This window comes from Xiphias gladius, chromosome 4 (genome assembly GCF_016859285.1).
Source record: "Xiphias gladius isolate SHS-SW01 ecotype Sanya breed wild chromosome 4, ASM1685928v1, whole genome shotgun sequence".
NCBI classification, from domain to species: Eukaryota; Metazoa; Chordata; class Actinopteri; order Istiophoriformes; family Xiphiidae; genus Xiphias; species Xiphias gladius.
Genome location: NC_053403.1, coordinates 17,288,157 through 17,313,625, shown reverse-complemented (window position 1 = coordinate 17,313,625; position 25,469 = coordinate 17,288,157). Strand labels below are relative to the sequence as shown.

The 25,469-nt window shown below is 40.9% G+C and overlaps 2 protein-coding genes across 6 annotated transcripts in view; one reads left to right on the top strand and one right to left on the bottom strand.

Annotated features, from left to right (window-relative positions):
- Positions 1-332: 332 nt before the first annotated feature.
- Positions 333-4,705, top strand: lamp5 (lysosomal associated membrane protein family member 5). The gene is made up of 6 exons (XM_040125899.1): positions 333-393; positions 1,032-1,210; positions 1,786-1,917; positions 2,171-2,267; positions 2,921-3,109; positions 4,530-4,705. The coding sequence occupies exons 1-6, from the start codon at positions 333-335 to the stop codon at positions 4,703-4,705; spliced, it is 834 nt and encodes a 277-aa protein (XP_039981833.1).
- A 3,112-nt stretch (positions 4,706-7,817) lies between these two features.
- Positions 7,818-25,469, bottom strand: part of pak5 (p21 protein (Cdc42/Rac)-activated kinase 5) — a 67,684-nt gene continuing 50,032 nt past the window's right edge. For 4 of the 5 annotated variants that reach the window (XM_040125666.1, XM_040125667.1, XM_040125669.1 and 1 more), the window contains 9 exons: positions 22,336-23,175; positions 18,151-18,369; positions 17,348-17,489; positions 17,094-17,248; positions 15,158-15,291; positions 10,875-11,001; positions 10,176-10,301; positions 9,847-9,981; positions 7,818-9,699 (listed from right to left, as the gene is read on the bottom strand). In XM_040125666.1, coding sequence (XP_039981600.1) covers positions 9,544-9,699; positions 9,847-9,981; positions 10,176-10,301; positions 10,875-11,001; positions 15,158-15,291; positions 17,094-17,248; positions 17,348-17,489; positions 18,151-18,369; positions 22,336-23,175 — 2,034 coding nt within the window. In that variant the 3' untranslated portion in view covers positions 7,818-9,543. Of the gene's footprint in view, positions 9,700-9,846; positions 9,982-10,175; positions 10,302-10,874; positions 11,002-15,157; positions 15,292-17,093; positions 17,249-17,347; positions 17,490-18,150; positions 18,370-22,335; positions 23,176-23,603; positions 24,551-25,469 lie in introns of those variants that run through there. The other variant, XM_040125671.1, reaches the window with a different exon arrangement.

Genomic DNA, 25,469 nt, shown 5'->3' with positions numbered 1-25,469 from the left:
TCAGCCTAGCAGCTGTCATCGGGTTAAAACCTGTCAACCTTGGAAAGGGAGGTCGGTCTGGACAGCCAGAGCTCCCCGGTGCCGGCTGCTTCTGCAGCGCAAACCGGATTTCACGTCCAACCTGGAGACATTTTTTTTTACTGCATTCACGATGATCCGAGCGTGACTTCTGGGCGCGGAGTAGAGGCATCCCTCGTCTCTCTCTCTTTTTTCCCTTTCTTTTCCTCCCGCCTCCCCTCTCCGTCTCTCTCTCTCTCTTCTTGTCGTGGATCGAGCACAGGCTATCCAGTCAGTTAGCCCCCTTTTTTTCAGCGCTGGGGAAGCTGATAGAGATGGGACGACTCGGTTTCAGCACCACGGAGAGCGCCCGACTTCTGCTGCTCAGTGTGTTTGGTAAGAGTGTGTGTGTGTGTGTGTGTGTGTGTGTGTGTGTGTGTGTGTGTGTGTGTGTGTGTGTGTGTGTCTGTTTGTGTGTTCGTGCGTGCGTGTGTGTGTGCGCGTGTTTGTGCGGCTGTCGTGACTCCTCACTGCAGTGTATGTGTGTGTGTGTGTGTGTGTGTGTGTGTGTGTGTGTGTGTGTGTGTGTGCGTGTGTGCGCGTTCACCTACGGCGCGTGTTTCAGCATGACAGTGTATGTGTGTGTTCCTATGAGTTGGCGTGTTTCACCTCTTCTTCCCTACTCATAAATATAGAAGTCTCTGATCAGAGTTGCAGCACATCACTTTCTGACGTTGTTTAGACTGCAGCCAGTGGCGTGCTGTTGCTCCCCTGATACTGCAGATTTCAGTCTCCACTGTTTCAACCTGATTTTGACTTTGCCGTGAGGAAACAGAGGTGATTTACCAGGGATCTGAAGACGTGGGGGGACCTTCAGCTAAACTCGGATTAGCCCATTTCGCCGCTGTTTCTGCTGATTCCGCATGTCTTGGTGTGTGCGCGTGAGCGTGTGTGCTCCATCTGTTACCCCCTTTGACATGAGCGCCCCCACCTCCAACTTCTCAGCATTCTATTCTGTTCCATTTGGTTACCAGGTGTGCTGGTGCTGTCCGTGGTCCTGGCGGAGCAGGAAGGGGAGAACCTGTCCGGTCTCTCCAACAACCCGGACAGAGCCATCTTCGCGGTCCGGGAGAACGGCACGACATGCCTGATGGTGGAGTTCGCCGTGAAATTCCTCGTGCCATATGACGTACTCGCGCTCAACGGGATAGACGTAAGGAATGCCCCCGTGCATTTTAATACATGTGGATGCTTAAAAAAAAAAAAAAAAAAAAAAAAAAAAATGGAAGGCAGAGGCGGATTCAATCTTGGAAGCTGAATAAAGTGTTGCTTTGCGTCGCAGACATTAAAGGGGTTATCCGTTGTGCCTAACGGTGGTTGCAGCGCTGGGAAAAAATGTTTTACATGCAAAATATGATATTTATTTAAATGGATTGTTTTTGCTCATATTAATAAGTGAAATGTATTTTGATTACATTAGAACTGGATTTTGGAAACTGCTTTTGTAGTGTGAAGTCGTGCGTAAAACGCTGACGACGCATTAGATCCATCATCAAGAGAAGGAATATATTTCGATATCAAACTTTAGAATCATTAAAAGGACTTTCACTTGTTTCTGTTAGTAAGAACAACTCATTCGAGTAATCCGATGTGCTTTCTGGATATTTGGTTGCCCTGTAAATCCGTGCGTAAAAATGGAAGTCAAAAAAAAAAAAAAACTCCGTTCAGTGACATTTCAGTCCGTAATCTGTCCCTGTCTGTCCGCGTGCTTCTTCTGTCCTTTTGCAGCTGATCACCGAGCAGGCGTCGTTCACTCTGCCCCGTGGTGCAGAAATCGAGGGGAAATGTGGGAGCACGGAATCAGAGATCCACATAACCTGGAAGAACAACGCGTACACCCTCCGCATCTTCTTCTCTAAGGTGGGCGAGAAAAGGCAGAGGAAACCGCTATGATATATGTACTGTATCATCAGACGCAACAGAAGAGAAAATAATAATAAAAAATAAATAATCTGGACATCGCCAATCGTCACATAGGTGTACATTTTCACAAATGTCCTGTCACTTTGGATCTTATTTTCGCTGAGGAATTTGAAAATAAGCAAGTACAGTGTCTGCTGTTTCAAATTTATGTTGAATTCTGTCTTTGTGCGCGTTCCTCTGCGTGTTGCAGGAGTTCCGTGACAAGGGCATCGAGGTGTGGAAGATTAGCAAGGTCCAGTTCGTCTACGACACCTCGGAGACATCGCATTTCATCAACGCGTACAACCGTGAGTCTCCCGCCGAGCCTGTGTACAGTAGCAACTCAGCGCCTTTCCATCCCGCCTGCTGTGATCGCAACTAGCTCTCGTTCATCATAAATTAGCGTTCAACTGGAATTGGAGCGCTGATTCATGCAGGGATTTCACGACTTTCGCCCACGCAGACTATCCAGTTTTGACTCTTACGCGAAATTATTATTGATTTCAGTGTTTTATCCTGCGCTTTTCAGCTGAAAATACGCATATTATTATTAGTAGTAGTAGTTGTAGACCTTTTATAATAAGACGGGTACCAAAATCCTAAAGTTTTCTATAATTTTATTGTCAACTGGCAACAATTTTAAGTGTTTTTAAAATGCTTTTGTTTCATTATTTACTGTAATTTCATTTTGTTTTGGGGGATTTTTACAGTCTTTTTGTTGTTCCTGTTGCGTTTAGTTGCACTGGATCCACCCCCATTATACACTAAAAATCACTAGAAATTGTTAAATTAAATCTCTTTTTCACATAAGCTTACATAAAATGAATGGAGGCCAAACACACACACACACACACACACACACACACACACACACACACACACACACATATCCTAAACTTAGTTACATCATGACGCCTTCCTGCTTACTTTGTATTCATAACGACTCTTCCTTTCTTTCCAGCTGGGAAGCACACGGCCAGCACCCACCGTCTGTCGGCTCTGGTGACCCCCGCCGGGCGCTCCTATGTGTGCACGGCACAGCAGACTCTCACCCTCATCTCTAGTGACCACCAGAAGGGCATCACCATCTCCATGTACGACACCCAGATCCAGCCCTTTGACATCGCCTCAGACTTCATGTTCAGTGAACGTAAGAACAACCTAAGTACCTTTCTGAGAAACACTGCCACTAAGAGCAAGTCAGCTTTTGCCACACAATACCACTGTTCTCTAGTCACACTACAGAGATGATGATGATGATGATGATGATGAGAAATCCTGCGGTGAAGACTTACATCTCTCGCTGGCACACAAACACACACACAGACACACACACACACACCCAGTCGCAGCTCTCTAGGGGGTTATTGCTGCAGTATGAGGAGTACATCAGGCTGCAGAGAGGGAAACAGGGTAACAAGAGAAAAAAAAGGGGTTGGGGATGCAAGAGAGACAAAAGAGACACAAAGAGAGAGCAAGAGAGAGGAGGAAAGAAGGGGTGGGGGTCATTAGGACTTTATGAGTGCAGTCATATCCTTGCCCTCAATGCAGCTTTTATAGACCTACTCAATGAACCTGGCCGTCCTCTGAAGCCAGTCTCCTTGGAAGAATCGTTTGCTCTGAGCTGCCGTAAACTAGGCTGTGCTATGCTTCACTGCCTTCCTCCTAGTGTAAAAATACTGTTGTCCACAAGGAGGGACACCTTCACCTTTACACCACATACACATACTGTACAAATAGTACAGCCAGTTGTTGTTTTGGTGTCCTCCTTCCTCCTAACTAACACACATGTATGAAAAGATAGATGTGTGCAAGCTAACATGCATTTAGCTGAGCACAAAAGATGGAAAGAAAAGGTAATCATATAACAAAGAGAGAGAAGGCATCTATTTGAAATTTGTGTCATTTGGCACATAAAAACCCCAGGAACAAGCACACGTAGATGCGACCTCCATGATCCGCTCACACACAGACGTGCAACACACTACACACAAACGCACTTATATATGCTGCACATACAGTACGCATACCTCTAACAGCCTATGCTGATGCCCGACTAAGAGTCTGTAAGATGCCACATGATGAGCATGTGGTTCATTACTGATTTCTACTGAAGATAACAAAGACAGTAGGGCTGAGTGAAATTTCTTACATTAATATATCAATAGTAATAATACTTTTCCAATATAGATAAATATCTTAAAATTAAAAAAAATCTTTAGAATTGTCCAAAGCATGTATGAATGGTAGAAAAAGAAACACTTATATCTGAAATACTTTATCTATAATGTCAGTGGATTTATTGATGTGCATTATAGCAATTATGTTATATGTAAAGTTAAAAACTTAAAATTAATCAGTAATGAAAATTATTGTTAGTTGAAGCCAAAGGTTAAACTGAATTTTGTAAAATGACCAAAGACATGGCAAAAGAATATCAAATTATCACTCAGCCTTAAAAGACAGTACACAGATATTCTGCATGAATCTACACATTATCGCAGGCCTTTAAGGACCCCTGTCAGTCATGTTCATCATGCTGACCGTGCTCATCATTCCACTTTCTGCAGCCTACAAGTGTATCACCGACCAGCGGGAGCGCCTGGAGGAGACCCTCCCCCTCATTCTGGGCCTCATTTTGGGCCTCATAATCATCATCACGCTCACCGTCTACCACTTCCACCTGAAGCTGACAGCGAACCAGCCCCAGCTCCCCAGAGATCGCTCCATGTACAAGAACATGTAGTCAGCAGCACAGCGGCGGCTCCCTCAGCTCTCTCCAAAGCTAACCTGATAAAAGACTTGTCTCATCGATGTCCCAGGCCTAACACCACAGAGGAAAGGGCCCTGCCATGGGCTGTTTCCCTGAAAGAGAAATGTGTGTAGCCTATAATGTAGGCCCACTGGAACTTTTGAACAGCTAAAACACAAGTTAATGGGACGGCTTGGGGCCTAGCATGGATGTAGTTGGAGGGTCAACCCACCAAAATCTTATTTACCTGACTGCTGAATTTGAATCTTTAAACCATGAATTCATAGTCTGCATTACAGTGAGAAGAATTTTAATGAAAATAAAAACATTAATTTATGCTTTTATGAAAATATAACTGTTCAGATTGGTGGTTGTTTAACATATGAAAATCACCAACATGAGGTTACAGTTCACCTGTTTTTTCCCTGACATTACTGGGGCCTACTTTATCACTTCAGCCATTTTTATCCAACTTATCTTTGAAAGAAATTTCCGGTATTGCCTGAGCTTCTGCTGTCATTCTCTAACAGTCTGTCACCCTCTCTTCCTCTCCTCTCTCTGAAATTGCTGCTACATAATTTCAATACCTATTGTTGGTTCTGTATTTGCTAACCTTAATGTATTTTTGTTCAAGAATCCCTTTTATTTCTTTTTTGAATGCAGCCATAGTGTTGACAGTGGACAAGTCTTGTAGTGTGTGCAGTGCAGTGGCATTCAGAGTCATTGAGTTGCGATGTTTTTGCTTTGACTTCAACAAATCTTTTCTCTCTTCTGATGTATGGAACATATCAAAAACGGAAGAAAGAAATACATAAATATTTGACAAAGATTCTGTACTAAATAGTGAAGAATTTATCAGAATGCCACATGAGTGGTTATGAAAGTACAGAGGTTATTAAATTAAAAAATAATATGTGTATAATATTTTCAGAAACAAAGTCTATGCATAAACCTCTGCTGATGCAATCTTGTGCAGTATTCTTCAGTTCATTGAAATAAATTGCTGGAATCATCTCTACACCCCTGTCAAGTTATTTCTATTGTCTATCACATTAGTACATTACAATCTCTTCAATCTTTCAAACTAAATAAATGTAACAGTTTCTTTCCTATATTGGTTTAAAACAAATTAAACAAGACTACGGTGTTCAAATGAAATAGAGGACGAGAAAAAGGTGACTGATGCACCTGTCAGTATAGAAGCTGCAGGGATGAGGTATTGATTTTGTTGTCTAAATCTGGGCCTTCGAAAGGAAACCCAATAGGAGCAAATCTAATTGAAAATAACCTGAGCATTTGTGTCAGCGACACCCATTTGTTTCAGCAGCGTGGATGTCATACATCATCCTCGGTCCCAACAGATCAGAGTCACAGTCCCCTTAATCCGGTTTTTCACTCGACCAGGCCACTTCACCGTTGGAAATGATCTTTACGTAAGGTCAACTCAGGACCTGAGAGGCCCATTCTAACTTTCCCTGATCACCTATCTGACTGTAACTGCCATTTTAAAACCAGGCCAAGCGCAGATTAATCGCACTACATCTGTAACAGCCACAACATCATGGGATGCAAGGGATGGTTTTAACACTGTCAGTGTGAACAGTCAGGAATGAGCTCTGCTGGTGTCTTCAGCACTGTATCATGTATAGAGCTGAAATGATACACATACATACACACACACATACACACACACATACACACACATTACATATATACATATATAGGGTTTATGGGTTTATTTATTTTGTTTGAAAAAAATCAGTTGATCTATTTATTCAATTCTTCATCAAAAGAGTCGAATAAATTTCCTTTTGAGCGATATTTCAGCTGGCCTTGCAGCTCGCCGCCCGTGAACAGTCGTTCACATAATGTCGTAGTGTTTATTTGAGTGTTGTGGTAGCTTCTGTAGAAACAGAAGATGTGAAAATCCTGCCAAGTTTCACCTAACTGGAATAAAGTATTTGAACAACTGTCAGGCAAGTGATTGTCCTCCACATTTGTTAACCAACATGTCTCAAAAAATGAAGAATGTCATGGCCAGAAAATATGCTATATGTATAGGGAACGTAAGGGCTTTTTTTTTTTTTTTTCACGTAAGATTTATCCATTTAACTGCCTAATTATGTTTTAATTTTCTAAACGCTGCTTCACAATTGTCCACACTAACCAGGAATATAATGTTGGAGAAAAGCTCAATTATTTTAATTTAACTGAATTAAGTTTTGCCCAGAAGCAGTAAAATTTAAAGATACTGACTCAACAATACCAAAATCAGCCTTAAAAAGCCTACCATGTGTAATTTGTATGTTACTGTAGAATGCACACAGACCTAAATGTGCTAATTAATTAATGATATTAATTATGTGCGTTTCCTGCTGTAAAGTGTCAAATAGTCCACTGTCAAATGTTCTAATTTAATAGTTTTTTTATAAAACAGTAAAAATTAAGCTTTTTATATCATTTCTCAGAGCTGCTAAGACCACCAACACTCACATTGTCAGATTTTTGATTTACCCATACCTTTAACATGATGCTTAGTCCCTGTGAGTGGAACAGTTGAGTGCGGTGTTTTGTGAATAAGTGGATGTATAATATTATTCACTTTAATAGTAACTCAGCGACTCTACAGTCTTCAGTTTGATCCAAATTGATGCCCTGCAGTCCGGTTGGCACCAGTACTTGTGCTTTTATTTATTGGGCCTTTGGCAGAGGTATCTCTCTTTGAGAAAGAAGCTCCATTCTCTGTCCGAGCTAGATCAATATCCCATTATAGTGTTTCAGAGGGAAATGGCTTAGAGGAAAGAAAGAGAAATAACCTCATATATTATGGCAACACCAATCCATGGATGTGTCTTTCTGCTTCTCTGTTCAGAGGTGAAGTTAGGGTGAAATAGTTGGAAATGAGAACTGTTGAATTTAGAGAAAATGGAAGACCAAAAAAACAAAGAGAAAATAAACTGTTGATGGCTTAAAGAAAGTCCCTTGAAGAATCTGACTTTTTAATAAAAATCTCTGCTTGATATGAGACACTTAGAGAGAAGAGGAAGAGACTGTAGAGGGTAATGAAGGAAAAATCCATGCAACACATCTCAATGTTTTTATGGGCGTTTTTTTAATTGAAACCAGCTTCACTGATAACAAACATGCAATATCACTGTACAAGCCAACACCACAGATAAGTGTTACTCATTCAAGTCCTGACACATTGTCAAGGATTAACCAGCAGCACACAAACAAACACACGCTCGCACACACACTTTCAGATGTTGTACAGAGATAAACACGCTCTACCTCTTTTGCTCTTTGACACACATGGACACACACTCGCACGCAAACAAACACACACACGCTCACCTACGCACAGTCATATTTACATATCACAGTGAATGATTGGTAAAAACGATGCAGGGAGGAGGATTACACTGTTCTCCTGGTCTGACCAGAGATGAGAATGGCAGCACAGTTCCAGTGATAGCGAGTGTGTCTCTGACTGAGGCGGGATAAGGAGTGAGATGATGACAGTGAGTATGTGAATAAAAAACGAGACCTTTTATCAGCATCCTAAAATCTGTGCGGTATGCAGGCGTCTTGGATGGGCGCCTCTTAGCATTTAGAGAAACAGGATGACATTCCTAATATAAAAGAAAACAGGTCTGCGTAGAGTAAATCTTTTTTTGGTCAAATCCACTCAATCTGTGCTACATTTAAATGCATGGTGTAATTACAGTATCATAAATACAGGGCTTCATGGTTTCATAAACAGGTTTGGGGTATTGCTTGGATGATAAAACAACTGATATCACTGTCTGCCGATGCGTTGTTAGAAATGTAAATCAAAACCCAACAAAAAAACAAAACAAAATAAGCAAAAAAAAGGCCACACTACCAAAAAATAAAGCTTCAATTCCAATAAATAAATAAATACTTTAAAACGTCATACAAAATTCTGACATTACCCTTTTTCCAACATTTAATTGAAGTTCTGTCTACAAATGTAAGATAATAAATATATTTCGTATTTTAGTAACAGTTAGGTTTAGATGGGTTTATTTGGGATATCTCCTATATCTTTAAGCAAAAACTGGATTATAAACAGTAGGAAAGATCTCTGCAGAAACTCTGTTTAATACTGCTCATATCACAATGGTTACGACACGATAAAATACTGCAAATTATCAAAACTGTACAGAAAAACTTACAAGTTTCTCTAAAATACATTTTCACTGTTAGTGTTTGAGAAGAGCGATACAAGAGAGCTCGTCTCTGTTTGACCAGCTGAGCAGCAGCCTGTCCTTCAGATGGACTGATGACGCAGCAGCCGTCTGAGAGTCAGTACCAGTCAGAAACCGCTCTTTCTGCACGCAGCTGATTGTTCTGCCCTCCGCTGCTTTGGTCTGGAGCAGACTGCCGGTCCTCAGGGTCCCTCCAGTTCGACGCAACCCTCTGAAGCTCTTGCTGATGGCTACTACAACTCTACATGGAGCTGAAGACTCACAGTCGAGGAAGAGAGAAGACTGCAGCAGGGCGAGCCAGGCCACATGTTTCTACTGGATGTCTAGAGAGTTCCTCTGGCACAGAGCACTCCTCTACTCCAGTTGATAATTTCAAAATAGTAGACGATTTTTTTCTTCTTTTCTGTGTGGTGTGTTTTTTAAATATATTTCTTAGATATTCATCTACCTAATCTACGTCACGGTTACAGGTGTGAGTGTTAGTGGCGCACCACCAAGCGGTGGAGTGTTTTGGCTGGGTTAGGGCAGTGCCACCCTGGTACTGTGTGTACAGTATGTATGTGTTTTTAGTGTAGAAGACGGTGGGTTTGGGCCAGCAGGTCAGCGGTGGCGATAGTGTCTCATGAGGGGGACGATGCAGGAAGGCGGTCCCGAAAGCTTGAGGAAGGGGTGCTGGAGGAGTTCCTGGGCTGTAGCTCTCTGAGATGGCTCCCTCACTAGCATCAGGTCCAGGAAGGATCGAAGCACTGAAGACACCTGGAGGTTGTAAAGAAACACTTGAACTCTGGTCCTTTATTTAATCTTTATCATGGATTGTAAAGGGAAGCTACTGCTAGCACAAATATATGCCAGAAAGATCTTGAAAGATAAAGGAACTTGGGTTACTTATCATTTCAGATCTACCTTGTGTGACTCTTTTAGCCGTGGAGGCAGGTTGTCTCGTATCCTCCTCATGGCCTGCAGAGGGGGCTCATTAAAGTAAGGGGGCTCTCCATCCACCATCTCAATCACCATGATGCCTAAAGACCAGATATCCACCTGGACACACAGCAGAATGCTCATTCTCGTCAGTGCAGTAAATGAGCATGTACAAATATTCAGTATACTGTCTGTGTCTCTTTCTTTAGCTTTTGTCTCCAATGCAGAGCAAGCTTAACCCTTGTGTGTGTCTGGTGTTTCTGTGTGTGTGTGTGTGTGTGTGTGTGTGTGTGTGCGTGTGTTTAAGTTCTCACCTCAGTCCCATAAGGTAGTCTAGAGATGACCTCTGGTGCCATCCAGTACGGCGTGCCTACAAGGGACTTCCTCTTGGGCACCTCTTTGGAAACTTGAGCACAAAAGCCGAAGTCTGACAGCTTGATCTGCAAACACACACAAACACCATGCTGCTGTCAGCTTCCACTTTCTATCATGTACGTGTCTTGACATGCAGCAGCGACTGTATTAGTTCAGAACCTCTGTGTTTGATGTCAAGAAGTGCACTGACCCACTGTGATTAAGAGCTTTCATAGAATACACTAATCTCCTGTATTAGTGGTTAATTATCCTTCAATTAATCATGTCTTATCAGCTCGTTCGGAGGCATTAGGGAGGATTTAATTACTGGGTTGTAATTGATGATGATGAGTTTCTAGCACTGGCTGTTGACAAGAAGGTCAGTGAGTGTGTGAGAGTGTGTGTTGAAATCACCAGTGACAGGAACAAGGGTAGTAGTATTGGTTACTAATACCTAGGGTATTAGTAATATCCCTGTGTGAAAAATTGATCTTCTGGTTTAATAACATAGTAAGGGAGGAGTGGGAACGGATAATATACACCAATCACCCACAACATGAAAACCAGTAACTGGTGTTAATGTTGTGGCTGATCGGTGTATCCAAACACACATAAAGAAACACAGGACACAGACACACACACTCATCATATGCACTTACCCTGCCATCGCTGGTCAGTAGAATGGAGTCGCTCTTAATGTCGCGGTGGATGACGCCCTGTGTGTGCAGGTAGGACAGAGCCCTCAGCACCGACAAACATACTGTAGCAATCTGCTCCTCATTCATCCTGTGAGGAGACACACACACACACACAAATGTGTCAGCAACAACTAAGAAAGTAAAAATTTGTTTTGTCATTAACCTAACAATACATGCAATACAACAGATTACTTTAAAGCTGATTGTTGTGCAACATTGAATCTGCACGGAAATAAATAGAAATATAATTGGGAGAGGATATGACTCAGATAAATCAGATAAATCAATTTATTAATATTTAATTTTTCTTAGCTTGGATTTTATAGTATAGTTAGTTAGATAGTTAAAAGTAATGTTATTAGACCACATCAGGCCATTTTAGTTTTTAACATTATGAACTTTTATTCTAAGTTTAATTGGTTGCATTTATCAAGTTACATTTAATTTCATAGCTACTTAGAGAATGTAGTTTATTGTATCGATATTTTATCTTGCTTGTATTTTTCTTTTCTTTCTTTTATAAATTTATACAGTTTAGTAGTAAGTATGAATCCATGTGTTATCTGTAGTTTTCTATACTTTGTTTTTCCGTGGTGCATTGAGGTAAAGGGAATGGTACAGTAAGGTGACTAAGTGAAAAAGTAAAGAAAAATGTGAATGTCTTAAATTTATTTACAAAGTACATCAAGAAAACAATTTAGCCAATAATATGGCAAAGTATATTCCCATATTTCAAGTAATAACACACATTTTTGGAGGTAGAACTTAAAATTGTTTATTAAAACATAGAAGATTCAGGCTGTCATCCTAAAGAGATTACAGTCCAACACAATTTATCTGGAGCAGAAATCAAGTTTGAAAATATCCCCCTGTAGCCTGCAGCGGCTGTAGCTGTGATGTGCAGGGCAGGCAGGAGGGTCCCATATGGAGAGACAGGGCGATGCAGTGTGTCTGACTAAGCTCACACAAAACTCACAGCTCCACTGAACATTAACATCTAGACCCAGCTGGCCAGGCCATGCTGTATGTTTATGAGTGTGTGTGCAGTCTGAGCTGCCATCACATACGATACGTACGGAAACAGAGACACCCTCATTTGCAAGCATAGACCTTGGAAACAGACATACACAGACTCTGTGTAATACATGTACATATTCATGCATGTACAGTACGGTCATGCTCGCTCTCTTTAACTCTTACAGTCATCTCTCTTTTCATCTTGTCTCTCAGTCTATAAGATCTCACTGTTGGAGTAGTCACTTAGAAACCTGAATAATGTGAAACAACCCCCAGGCCTCACACAAGCACGTGCACACACACGCTCACACACGCACATATAGAGACACACACTTCACACTGCAGACTGCAGCAGATTTTATTGTCACACATGTATGCATTTACAATCACAAGAGATAAATGAGCCTTCTGCTAATGGAAAAACAACTGGCTAACTCAACGTGAATGGGATGGAGACGTGTACGCAAAAACAATTCCATTATTACTGCCCCCCCCCATCCCTCTCTCTCTCAGACAAACACACACACGCATACAGAAATGAATAAAGACAATCAAATGGGAAGCAGACTCGCTGAAATAGAAAATTGTTTCAAACACAAAGTAAAAAACAATTTTAATGAGCCCGTAAAAGTTGTCAAGGGGAGAATTGCAGATGCACCTACGCACACACAAACAAGCACACACAAACATGCAGGCACTCATCCACACAAACACATACACGCCAGCAAGCACAAATACATATGCTATTGCAATTACACTGGATAAAATCCCTGTGAAGTGCAGCACATTAACCAACTCTAAAAGTATAATTGAAATTTGAACGTGACTGAAATAGTTCAGGGAGCAGGGATGGCCATTCTGCCACTGCTGACTCGCCTGTGTGTGTTAGATGTGTGTGTGTTCACGAATCCCAGTGTGCGTGTTTGCTGCCAACAACCTAGCGAGCTGATGAACCTTGCACAACGTGAGGCAGGCAGCAGTTATTTCCACAACAAAAGGCTTAACAGAAATAGCACAGAGCTTTCACCTAGACAAATATGGCTGAAATTACCAGGGAAAAAATAAACTCCTGTATTCCTTAGATTATGACTTGTATATAATGCAAGATAATTACATCAAGTGTTTATTTTCTATGGCTACTATCCAATCAAAATCTAATAATGTGATTTTAATGACATCTAGCTAGTAAGTTCCATTTAAAAAAACACCTACTTCTTTGTGTCTTTGTTCCGACTCTTGATGTTTCTTAGATCATCAATTTGAATATTGAGAAAATTTTGTTCTGAACTTACACATGTATTTCAATATTCATCAAAATCATGTTGAGTGACTGTGAGTGAGAGATGATGAAAAAGAAAAAAAAAGGGTGAGTTAAAGAGAAATGTGTCCCAAATTATATCCTGTTTACTGAGATTTCCATTAATGCTTCTAAATGCAATCGTGCATACTAAAACTCTCTCTCTCTCTCACACACACACACCAACACACACACACACCAACACACCAACACACACACACACACACACACACACACACACACACACACACACACACACACACACACACACACACACACACACACACTCACACACACACTGAACAAACACAGACAAACAGGCAAACATCTGTGTGGGAGACTGTTGAAAATACTTCACGACAGCAGTGCTGCTCAGCCTCACCAAAGCGTGTTATTAGCATCCGACACCGCACAGTGCTAATGCTGACACTCCATGCAAATGACTACAATTAAACACCAAGCACAAAGTAAGCTTAAAACAATAAGGCGGCAGCTTCAAAACATGACTCAACAACAGAGAAGCAATTAGGTGAAGCTGGAGAAAGATAACCCCTGGAACTATCAAAGCCAGGATTGGATTACAGCCCATCTGCTTGTTTCTCCTGTTCGTCTTGTGAAATCATCCATCTTTGTGAAGTTTCTGATGTGTAGAGCAAATCAAACAACTATATGATTTTTATCAACACATCTTTGCTTGTTAATTAGCAGCTAAGCCCTTTTTAATGCTGTTACCATCACCTGAACAACACATGTATCCAGTCATTCAGACATTTCAAGTAAAAATGGAGGATTTGAACCTTCTCCCATATGGCCGCTCTCTCTCAGCGCCCACTCAAGGCCAATTTATTCAGCACAACTGAAACACACAAACAACAAGCACAAAGCTGTGGTCTAATTTCTTGGACTTAGAAATATATCATATTAGTTTCTTTTTTTTTTTTTTTTTATTGTAGCTTTTATCACCTTTTTTCAATCCTTCTGCATACAGTCTGTCCAAATTGGAGATGACAGGGTTTTAAAGTAATAGTTGGTCATTTTTGGAAATTAGGTCTTTGGCTTTCTTGCCTAGAGCTAAATGAGAAGATTGATACCACTATCATATCTGTCTGTTAAAAATGAAGCTACAGCTAGCGGTCGATTAACCTAGCTTAGCATAAAGACTGGAAGCAGAGGGAAAGAGTTAGACTGGCACGGTCCAAAACTAACAAAATCTTCCTTCCACCAACTCTAAAGCTCAATAACTAATATGTTATATTGCATTTGTAAATACTGCTGGTTGCCTGACAACTTCAGGTAAAGCCACAAGTTGTTGATTTTACACTTTTTACAGTTTTTGTACATCAACCGAATGAGATATAACATTTTAATCAGTGACTTTCAGGCATGTTAGAAGGCAGACTGCCTTTGGACAGAGCCCAGCTAGCTGGTCACCTCTGTTTCCTTTATGCTAAGCTAGCCATCCCCTGGCTGTAGCTTCATATTTAATAGACAGATATGAGAGTGGTATCGATCTTCTCATCTAACACTCAGCAAGTAAGCAAAGAAGTGCATTTCCCAAAATGTCAAACTGTTCCTTTCACTGGTACTCCTATGCTGGCATCACTTATTTGGTGTTTCATTTTAGAAGTGACTTTAAGATTTTACTCTTCACATTTAAAGAAGGTCTTCTCCTGTCTCCCAGTAGTATTTCAGAACTTTTAAGTCCACACAGTATGTGACATAAAGTATCTTTATTTAAAAACGCACTGGTTCCTAATTGTGTTGCAGTGGTTGGACTCCAGTATAACTGTTTGCAGGACTACACCTTATAACTCCTGGTAACTCTTTTACTTGTTATTGTTACTCTTTGACTACTTCCACACCCACTTCAGGGATTTTTTGGTATTTTACACCTCAGTATCTTATATCGTATTTCTATATTCTAGCTTACCTGGTGTGAGTCACAATATCAGTGAGTGCCCCACCCTCCAGGAACTCCATGACGACCCACAACTCGTCTCCCACCAGGTAGCTGTTGTACATATCTACTACGTTCTCATGATGGTAGTCCCTCATAATCACCACCTAAACCACAGAGAGTGAGAGAGAAAGAGAGAGAGAGAGAGAAAGATGGAGAGATGAAATGGCTTTTAACGTCTATTTACTATTCAATTTCTATTATCATGATGTACTTTTACTGGATTGTCACATGATATAGAGCCAGCACAAACCTTGGCCTATAAATTTTATAATCTGATATGAAAAAAATTGTGTGTGAGTGTATGTGTATACACACACACACACACGCACACACACACATGTATATGTAATACAATTATCGTATCAGAGTGAATGCACGTTAAATATGTTACAAGGATATTATCTACTATTTCATTACTTTATTAAATTTATTCATATAATTTCAATTATTTATTAATTTAACTTTCCTTTGTCTAATATTAACATATTCTGGAGGCATAACTATAAAAGGATTACATTCAGCAATTAATAGGATTACATAAAGCAAATTAGTTCCCAACTGAACAACCACAGCTTCTGATCTGTGTTCATTGTACACATATGCATGCATGCATTCTATCACTCTCTCTTCTCGACACACGCACACAAACACACACACACACACACACACACACACACACACACTGAAATGAACACAAACAATGAAATGGTTTGCAGAGTTGTCCTTATTAGGATATTGCATTGACTTTCATTCATTGTTGTAAGATAAATCCAAACCCTCCTCCTGACCTTAACCTTCAACCTCAACGAATTCATGCCTAAACCTAACCTTACCCTAACCTTAATTCACACCTTATCCGTAACCTTAACCAGGACCTCAGAAATGATGTTTTGCCTAATTGGTACTAGGCTTTTCCCATGAACACTACTGGTCCCAACAAGGTCCGTGTTTATACTGGAAAAAGTGACAAAAACTCACACACACACATACACACATACAATTGCCCTTTGTTAGCTGTGAGGACACTCATTGAGATACTGCGTTCCCTAGCCCTTTAACCTAACCTTAACCATACCTAACCCTAAACCTAATTCTAACATCTACCCTAAAATCAAGTCTTAACCCTCAAATAGCCCTTTTGGGTGTGTCAGAAAGAGAGGACCAGCCAAAATGCCTTCGCTGTCCAAAATGTCCTCACTCCGTAAGGTATATAACTCAACAAATGACTGGTCCTCACACAGATAGAAGTACAAGTACACGCACACACACACACACACATACACAGACCCAAAATAGAATCAGTGCAATATTGCTCGATGAATGAGGAAATCCGAGGTTTTACTCAATTCACATTTATCTGTAAAACAACCGATCATTTTTCAATACCATAAATAGAAACAGCATGAATAAATTTGTTTCCTAGGGTTTTCACTGAGAACATTACTTAATTTTTAGAATATAAATGCAATTATGGATGTAAAAATGTGTTAGTGGTTTGATAGCCATGAATTTATGTCAGGAAAATAAAGGAAAACTGAACTTGTTTTTTTGTTAATAAGCAAGCTACTGTAATGCTGTGGGATGGGGAGATTTATTTCTATCTATCTTGCACAGAATGAGCCATCTTTAATGATGCTATTTAAATGAGTTTAGTCTCTGCTGTTGCTTGTTTGAGACTACAGTCAGTGACAAATGTTCGCTCTGGTCTCACATGTGAGTAGTGGGCATCATGCTCTTTATTTTTGTGAGTCAAACTGACCCAAAGTAGCAGTTGCAACACATCCAACTATATGTGTTGTATGAAGTGGGAATAACCAGTGATGTTATTCTGTGTTGAAATGTTCTGCTTTAGGTGTGACTACTTTTTAGATAAGTGAACTGCAGTTTCTCTGTCATTCTTTCACACCTCATTAAAGAGCAGCTCTCTCCTCTGCTGTTTCCTGAGGTCCATCTTCTTCACAGCCACCTGCTTGCCGCTGTGTTTCTCACTGGCAATGCACACAATACCCGTGGAGCCCTCACCAATCTTGATAAAGCTGTCCAGGTATTCCCGAGGGTCACCTGTAGGCAAACGCAAACATAGCTCAATTTTGATGAAAAACCAGACAACAAAAAAAAGGCATTTTAGTATCAATTTCATTTCCTTTGTCCATTTCTTACCTGGGTTGACGACCAGTTGAAGTGCAGCTCTGAACTGCTCATGGGAGACTCTGGAGGGTTGGGTGTCTGAGCTTGACCCCCAAGAAGGAGGGGGATAGGCCCCTGGGGGGATGTAAGGTGATGAAGGCTGCGAGTAGGCCCCCTGGATTGAAAAGTACAAACATACTAAGTAAGAAAGAAAATTTGTCGGGCAATAAAATAATAATACAATTTTTCTACAGTTTTTGTATTTAGGAAAATTAAAAGGAATTTTGAGCTGACTTTTGACTAAAAACTGGAATTAGTCTTGACTTGTCTTAATCTTATATGGTTTACCCCGATTCAACTAAACTACAGTGACTTGAAAAACATCATAAAAAACATGTTTCCAATTGCAATCTATTGTACAATCATTGTTGTCCTGTGAAAATCACATATCTCCAAAATGTCAACTTATAAGGCCTATCTTCAACTCTTTGACAATGCAATTTTTTAGATAATTCAATGGGTTTTGTATGTTTTATATGGCTTTTAGAAGCATACAACCGTTCCGCATGTTCAGGAATACTCAATCCTTTGTCAAGTTTGAAAGGAGATACATGGTTTTCACTGGACAAAAACAAACTTTCAAATGTTTCATGTGATCTTTCTGCAAAAAAGTGTTCACAGACAGAAGACAACCAGAGGTTAAAGTGGATTAATCCCATTCAAATTACATGACAATGATTAAAATTTGATCTGTATGAGCCCTAAAAAGCCTGACTGAAGCATCTCTATAATGTTTGTCATCATTTTTATATCTGAAAACAGTGAACATACTGTACCTGAGGGGTGTATGGTGGGCTCGGCTGGGAGGGGGGATGATGGTAGGGTGAGGGTTTGTAATGGTGAAAGACAGGGGGGTAGGGCAGGTGTGCTGGGGGGTAGCCAGGTGGCTTGGTGTGGCTCTGAGGTAGCTTAAGAGGCCCTCGGGGGTAGGTGTCACCACCTGTAACCTGGAGGCTGCCATGACTGTCATCACGTGATGGACGCTCATAGTCAGCCTGGAGGAAACAACACAGTGACAAAGTTATTAAAAAAAAAAAAAACACTGTCCAGTTACAGAGGCTCTGGGACTTGAGTGTATACTGTATGCATTAGCAGAGTGTTCTTTCTGTGTTAAATGCATCAGTGTACATGCCTGACCACACACTCTGTCTAAAGTAAAATCCCAGCTCTAATCCCAGGTATGTCTGCAGGTACATTAGCCCTCGACAGACTCAATGGAGATCGTTTAGTCCACAGGACAGGGACCATACTTTATCATTAGTACCCCGTACTAGTACAGGTATACACATGCACACACACAACGCACACACACGCACACACGAACGCACGCACGTACATACCCACACATGCACACATGTATGTAGTACATAATTTAGTGACACGTATGTATGTTTGCTGTACACATACAAAGGCATGCATCTCAAACCACAAATGAACACACCAGTAGTGATTCATAACTTAGTGGCTTTATAGTTATTATCATCGAAAATGCTGGTGTTTTTCAATCCTCATTAGCATGTCTAATACACAGTGTAGTAGATGGCCCAAGAAAAGTGATGTAAAAAACAGAAATGTGCCCGACTTGGCTAAAGTGATTAAATCAATTTCGCATATTCAGCTATTATATAACCAGCCACACTAGCAGTAGGCTAGGAATGAAACCGTGTATGTAAAGAAAGTAGTTTATTTTGTTTAAATGTATCTGCTAAAGTAAAAAAGTGCAATGGAAACTAATGTACTGACAGTAGTGGATCAAGCTGACTCCACAATGCAGAGATTAAACTAAATTACATTTGCCACACCTCCCAAAAATGATCTTCAACCAGCATGTTTTTTTATTCATCAATTCTCAAGAGAATGAGAGGATAATAGAAAAACTCCCTCCCTTTCTCTTCCGTTTTATTTGTTTCTCTCTCTGTACCTATCGCTCTTTTTTTTTTCCAGCAGCAGCCCCCCCCCCAAACACACACACACACACACACACGTGCAAAGACAGAACGGGAGCAGGAGCCCTGATGTGTTGGGATGGTGTATAATTACATGGTGTGAACTCTTTTAATCAATCACTCAAGGCAGGTTTGTGTTTGTGTGTGTGTGTGTGTGTGTGTGTGTGTGTGTGTGTGTGTGTGTGTGTGTAGGGGGGGGTGCTGCTGCTGTTGCTGCTGGGACGGCCCAGTTTTAAACCTCCCTATCATCGGCCGGCACCGCTGGCTGGCTGTCAGCAAAGGGTCTCCTGATCCATGTTGGTTAAACGTGCATTAATCTGAGTTTGGCAGGGTAATCAACAACCTAACTCAACTGTGAAATTGAATTCTGCGGAGGAACATCGTTGGGCCAGTTTTATGCTAAGGTTGCAGAAAGTGGGAAAGTGCCGCAACATCAATTTGTCACCGAGAGCTGCGGCACTGAGCTCATACTCGCCACAAAACAGAGAGACACAGAGAGGCAGAAAAAGGAAGGGAGAGAGTGAGTGTGTTTGTATCTTTGTGTGTGTGTGCGTCTGTGTGTGGCCAAGTCTCTGTGCTGTCTACTGTTACATCCCCACCGGCTCCCAAGAACAGCAGGGAAAAAGAAGGATTTACTTCAGTGTTGTGAGTGGGCTGGTTGAGGGAAAAGGAAGAAAGGGCAGAGAATGAGAGAGGATAGAGAGGGGTGGGTTTTTTACAAGGTCCATAAACCGAGAAAAACAGTGATTCTTAAGATGCCAGATTACTCCTTGTTTTTTTTCTTATCTCTGCTGAAAAATCTACAAACAAAACAAGGCCAATTAGGATCCATTGATTCCAATGCCAGCACTTCATTATAGCCTATATTTCATTTGATTTTAGATTTGGATAAAGAACACATGAACATCAAATAAAATAAGATATAAAAAATACGCAATACACTAAAATACTCTATATATGTATATGTGTAATATATATATACACACACACATATATATACACACACACATAAAATATAGCATTTTTAGCTTCTTGGATCAATGTACAAGTTGTGGATTAGACTGCATCCTGTTAAGTTCAAACATTGCCTACACACACTGTACATTTTCAGTTAATACACAATATGTAAGAAAAATGACTTTCTCCTGCATCCCTAACAATCCTGCTCCTCTTTCATTCTCCGTAGTTCTTTTTTCTATGAGTGGCTATTTACTGAAGCATGCAGGTTAAATGGTTTTTCATCAAGGCACCCTGGGATCATTCATCAGCAAACCCAGTTTTCCTCTCAGCTACTGGATTTACCGTGTGTGAAGGAGGGATATTGGAGAGCTGTGATAGCAGTACACTGAAAGCTTTGGACAATGATATAAAGAATATATAAAGTAATGATCAGGGCACCTTATAGAATGACCATTCTTTCTGTGACTTACCTCAGCTGTAGCATCGACTGGGAGCATCTTTTGCCCCTTGTTAATATCTTCTACTAACCTATTGTAGTATATTCTACAGTTGCAAATGCAGTTCTGAATAATAATATTGGTATAAAGAATCACGATTAACTAACTGGAAACATATGGTTGTATCGCACTCTACTATATCTTATATATATTAAATATACATTTCTTGTACCTTTGGCTAACTGCTGAATATAATTTTACTTCCAAATTTGCACATCACTTTCATCACCTTGAAGCGCTAATCTGTGAAAGCTGCCTGTTTGTTTATTTTTTGGTGACATCTGTGGTTAGCAGCACCTGTAATACAGTCATGCATGGAACTGTTTAGGTTTCATATCTGTGTCTAGTTTGGATATCTACATACAGAACGCTGTACGCAGACTGTGAGCATCATTTGCCTAAAGCTTGTCAATTAGATATTTAATTAACATTGAGTAACAGCAACATTTTTCTTTTTTTTTTATTGACCCTAAAAGCTAATATCATACATAACTGCTAATGTAACTGTCTGTTGTGGATGGAATTCTAATCATAGTATAACTGTAATCATACTAGTGATTGTGGCAATCTTAAAAACTACAGTAATATTTCAAGGATGCTCACTGTATAAAATGGATAAAGTTAAACTTATTATTTTGCAAGCCTTGCTAAGATTCTCAATGGCTCATCTTGTCATTACTACTGTAATTCTTTTCACTGTGGCCTTAGTCAGAAATCATTTTGTTGTCTGCAGGTAGTGCTTCTGCACAAATCTGAAAATCAATACATGTTACTCAGAATTAAGTAAAATTGTACTTTTGTGACCAAAATTTTGTATAATGCTGTTTTTATTTGCACTTTTTAATATCTTTGGTTGTTTTTGTATGTTGATGTACACCTCATTTGATCGTAGTAAAACCACACAAAAATAATATCAAAACACTGCAGATTATTTTTTGTATTTTGCCAGTTCTGCTCTGATTTAGTCATGTCTATTTTGACTACATTTTCATTTTCTTCCTGTCATGTCACTGCTTCTACGTGTCTGGTCTGTGTAATTCAGAGCTCTCTGGTCAATGGTCAACGTAAGCATTAATTGATCTGTTTGCAGCGACAGTGGCTAATGAAGAGGGGTAATTCTGTATGTGGCAGCGCATGCCTCCTTTGGAGTAGATTAGCAGCTGACACTGTCTATCTGATGGGAGGGCCAGAAAAAATATGTATAAAGAGAAAAAGTGAGATGACTACAAACATAGGGGGAGAGAGAGAAGAAAGAAAAGGACTGAATATTTGAAAGAGACTGTAGGTGGTAAGGAGGTGGAACTAAATGTGGGGATACATCTGTGTAATTTTCTCTGAAATGTTTCTACAGGCTTGTCAGGGTCGTGTGGAGTGTGGTGTTGAAACATGTTTCCTGGACAGCCACTATAATTTGTTAGCTTATACAATATGCTCTGCAGTTTAGAGTAAACACTGCCAAAGTCCCTGTCACATTTATTTTCATAGATGAATAGGTTTTTTTTACCAAAAAATTAATAGTAGAGTGCATAGTTTTTGTGTTTTGTTGTGGGGTAGTTACCTTAGCTATGGTCTGTGAGTTAGCGAGACTCTCCGAGAGGCGAGGGTATGTGTAGGAGCTGTATGGATGGGCCTGTGGAGTGTTCTTGAAAGCCCCGCTGGCTGCGTAGGGGACATTTGGCTCCTGCAGCCCAGAGCCTGACCGAGATCGCTGCCTGATAGCCGGTGTGGGGCTGGTCTGCGTCACATAGGAACTCTTGGGTCGCTTTTCATATTCGTCCCGCAGGCCACCATAGCTCCACTCACTGTCTGGGTAGTTGATCTGCTCACTGTGTAGTGAGGCACGAGATGGTGTGCCTACTGAAGTGTCTCTGTAGTCCTGGCTTGATGAGCCACCTACAGACGCCCGATAGTAGCCACTGGAACCCACCCCACTGCCAATAGTGGAGGCCACCTCATCGGCTGAGCGCCCTTTGCTCTCCAGGTATGTATGGTAGTCTGGGGGCAGCTTGCTGTAGTCCGATTTTTGGGGCATGGCATCTGGGTAGAAGGGACTGCGTATGGGATGCGAGTGGCCATTCTGTTTGGTGAATCGATAGTGTCTCCCCACAGCCCAGTCCCCATCAATGGAGAAACCTGGCCTGCAGGGATCCAAAGAGAAGTCCCTGCTGGAGGTGTCTAGGTCACAGGAGTAGCGGGAGTAGTAGTGGTTGAATCCATTCTCCTCCAGGGCGTTGGGATGACCACTGCCCAAGGGTTTGGAGCTGCTTCCAGCTTGGTGGGGACCTGGTGGGCTCTCTTTACGCAGGGAGTTGGAGCGCGTTACTGAGATGTTGTCAAATTCCTCCAGCAGGCCATTGATGGACGCATCTTTAGGGGGCCGGTTCCCTCGAACAATGGTCTACGAGAAGAACAAACACATTTACACTTAACATCCAAGAGAGTCTGCTGCTTGATAGCTTGATGGAGATAGCCCTGATACTTTGGGTTGCAGTACATTCAATTTCAGTTGAATCATTCCTGGCTGAAAACTGAATAAGATGAATTGAAATTCCTGTTTAATCAACTTCAGTTAACCAAAAACAAGTCAATTTCCAGGCTGGAATTTCAATTCATGTGTATCAGGGCTTTGTGACAAGTATGAAATTAATCATCACTTGCAATAAATGAATGTTGAGGTTTGTCATCTGAAAGAACGGCAGGCATCGGTCTACACAACCAGTAGTTGCTGTGAGATGTGATGCAGCTATAAAATGCATGGAGATAAATGACAGGATACCTCAGATGCTAAAAGGAAACCATTGGCAGACTGAAGGAACTAATTCCTACCCCATTTCCCTCACAACAGATTAGCTTCATTTTCAGTGGGATGATCAGGACACATTAATAGTTGTGACGTTTGGTTTAGCACTCTTGAGGAGCATGAGCACACCAGCATACGCTTACACACACAAACGAAGAAAGAGTGAGGAGAGGAGGAGAGAGAGACTGAACACACATGCTCACATCTGCTTCAAAGCAAACGCAGCTTAAACATCAGGGGTGCTGCTTATCCCCTCCTACCTTGTGTTAAGCCCTTTATACGACTGCGTCGTGAGTCATGGGGAACTGGAGCTACAGCAATACTCATTAACCTACACTGTGCGTGTGCATGGTGTAAGTGCACGTATGCTGTATTTTTGATGTGGACTGTGAGGCTCACCACCCCCATACAGTGAAAATCATGAGAGTTATGGCAAAAGCCTGACACACAGCCTTTATCTACTCTACCACTTGGACATAACAGGAAAGACTGTGTTAGAACAATGGAAACATGTTGCGTGACTGCTGAGCACTGAGCGGAGGCCGAGCTGTGGGGATTATTTGAATTTCAAACTCTTACGTAATCTATTTGAGAGCTTGTTGTATCAAACAACACTGCAAAATTGTATGTTTGTATCTCCAATTTTTTTCAGTGGTGTTTTCCTTGTGTTAAAGGCTCCAAGTACCTCCAAGTATTAAATCCTTCCAGTCAGTGTCTTGTCAGTTGTTATATTTTGAACAATCCACAATCTCAGTTCTCTTACAAATCCTTGTGTGCTTCTACATCCAAACGTTCTTTTCCTTCTCTTGCTTTACCTGGATTAATATCCCTGGTGTACTTCATGAAAGTGCCCCTCGTACTTTAGGCATTTAGTGCATTTGCGCCTTGATGTTTTTATGGTCTCAGTCAGTTTTCAGCTCCCTATCTGCAACAATTACCGCCCAACTGTCAAAGCAAACTCGTGTAGCTTTCAAAAGACTGCAGATATGCTATTCCCTACAAATTCTGAAAGTCATATAACCTAGAATATCATCAAATGAATGAGTTTGTTAAAGATGTAACCATCATGGAGTAATTTAAAGCTGAACACAATTCTAGTAGCTAAATTAGATAACTGTAACCCAGCATGCCTGTTCCACAGGGGCCGCTGTTTGATTCCCACTGGGGCAGCCTTTACAAGCCTTTTGCGAAGGCTTATTACAACAAACCTGTTGTGTTGTTTGCCTGTATACTGTACTCTACTTGTTAGCCTTTCCCCATCTGAAGGTGTTTGCTGAACCATACTTAGGCCAGATAATGTCACATCAGCAAGTTCTTAGAACCCTTTGACAGCGCTCACGCCTCATTGTCCATCACATACCTGTCATACTGGTCTCTGCTGTGTCCTTGTCACATGTGCTGAGGCAGAGTCTCAGAAAAGCTTGGATAATCAACACTGAGCAAACATTGTGCTGACATAGGGCTACATCTAGACTCCTTCACTGCCTGCAATTGCCTTGCTCTCATCTCATTCATCTATGAGACTGTGGCTCAACCAGGCTACCACAGTTAATAAAATTAGTAGTATCCCTTATTAATACTTAATCGTTCTCATAAAGGCATTCTATCTAACTCAATGTCATCACTGAAATAAATACATACAAAATTGTGCAGGTTACCATGGTAACTGCCCTTTCCCTTTTATTCTTACTTCTACAATGACAGTTTTTATTTGTAACTTGAACCTACTATTTTTTCTTGCTTTTTTTTGAAAAAGCAAACAAAAAAACAAAAAAACGTGGCCTTTGATATTACTAAGGCAAGTTCTTTCATACATAATCTCTCTCTTCTATTTTGTAACATGGTACACCTCCTCTCTCCCTCTTTAACACTCCAGTTGCTCTCCTCTGTTT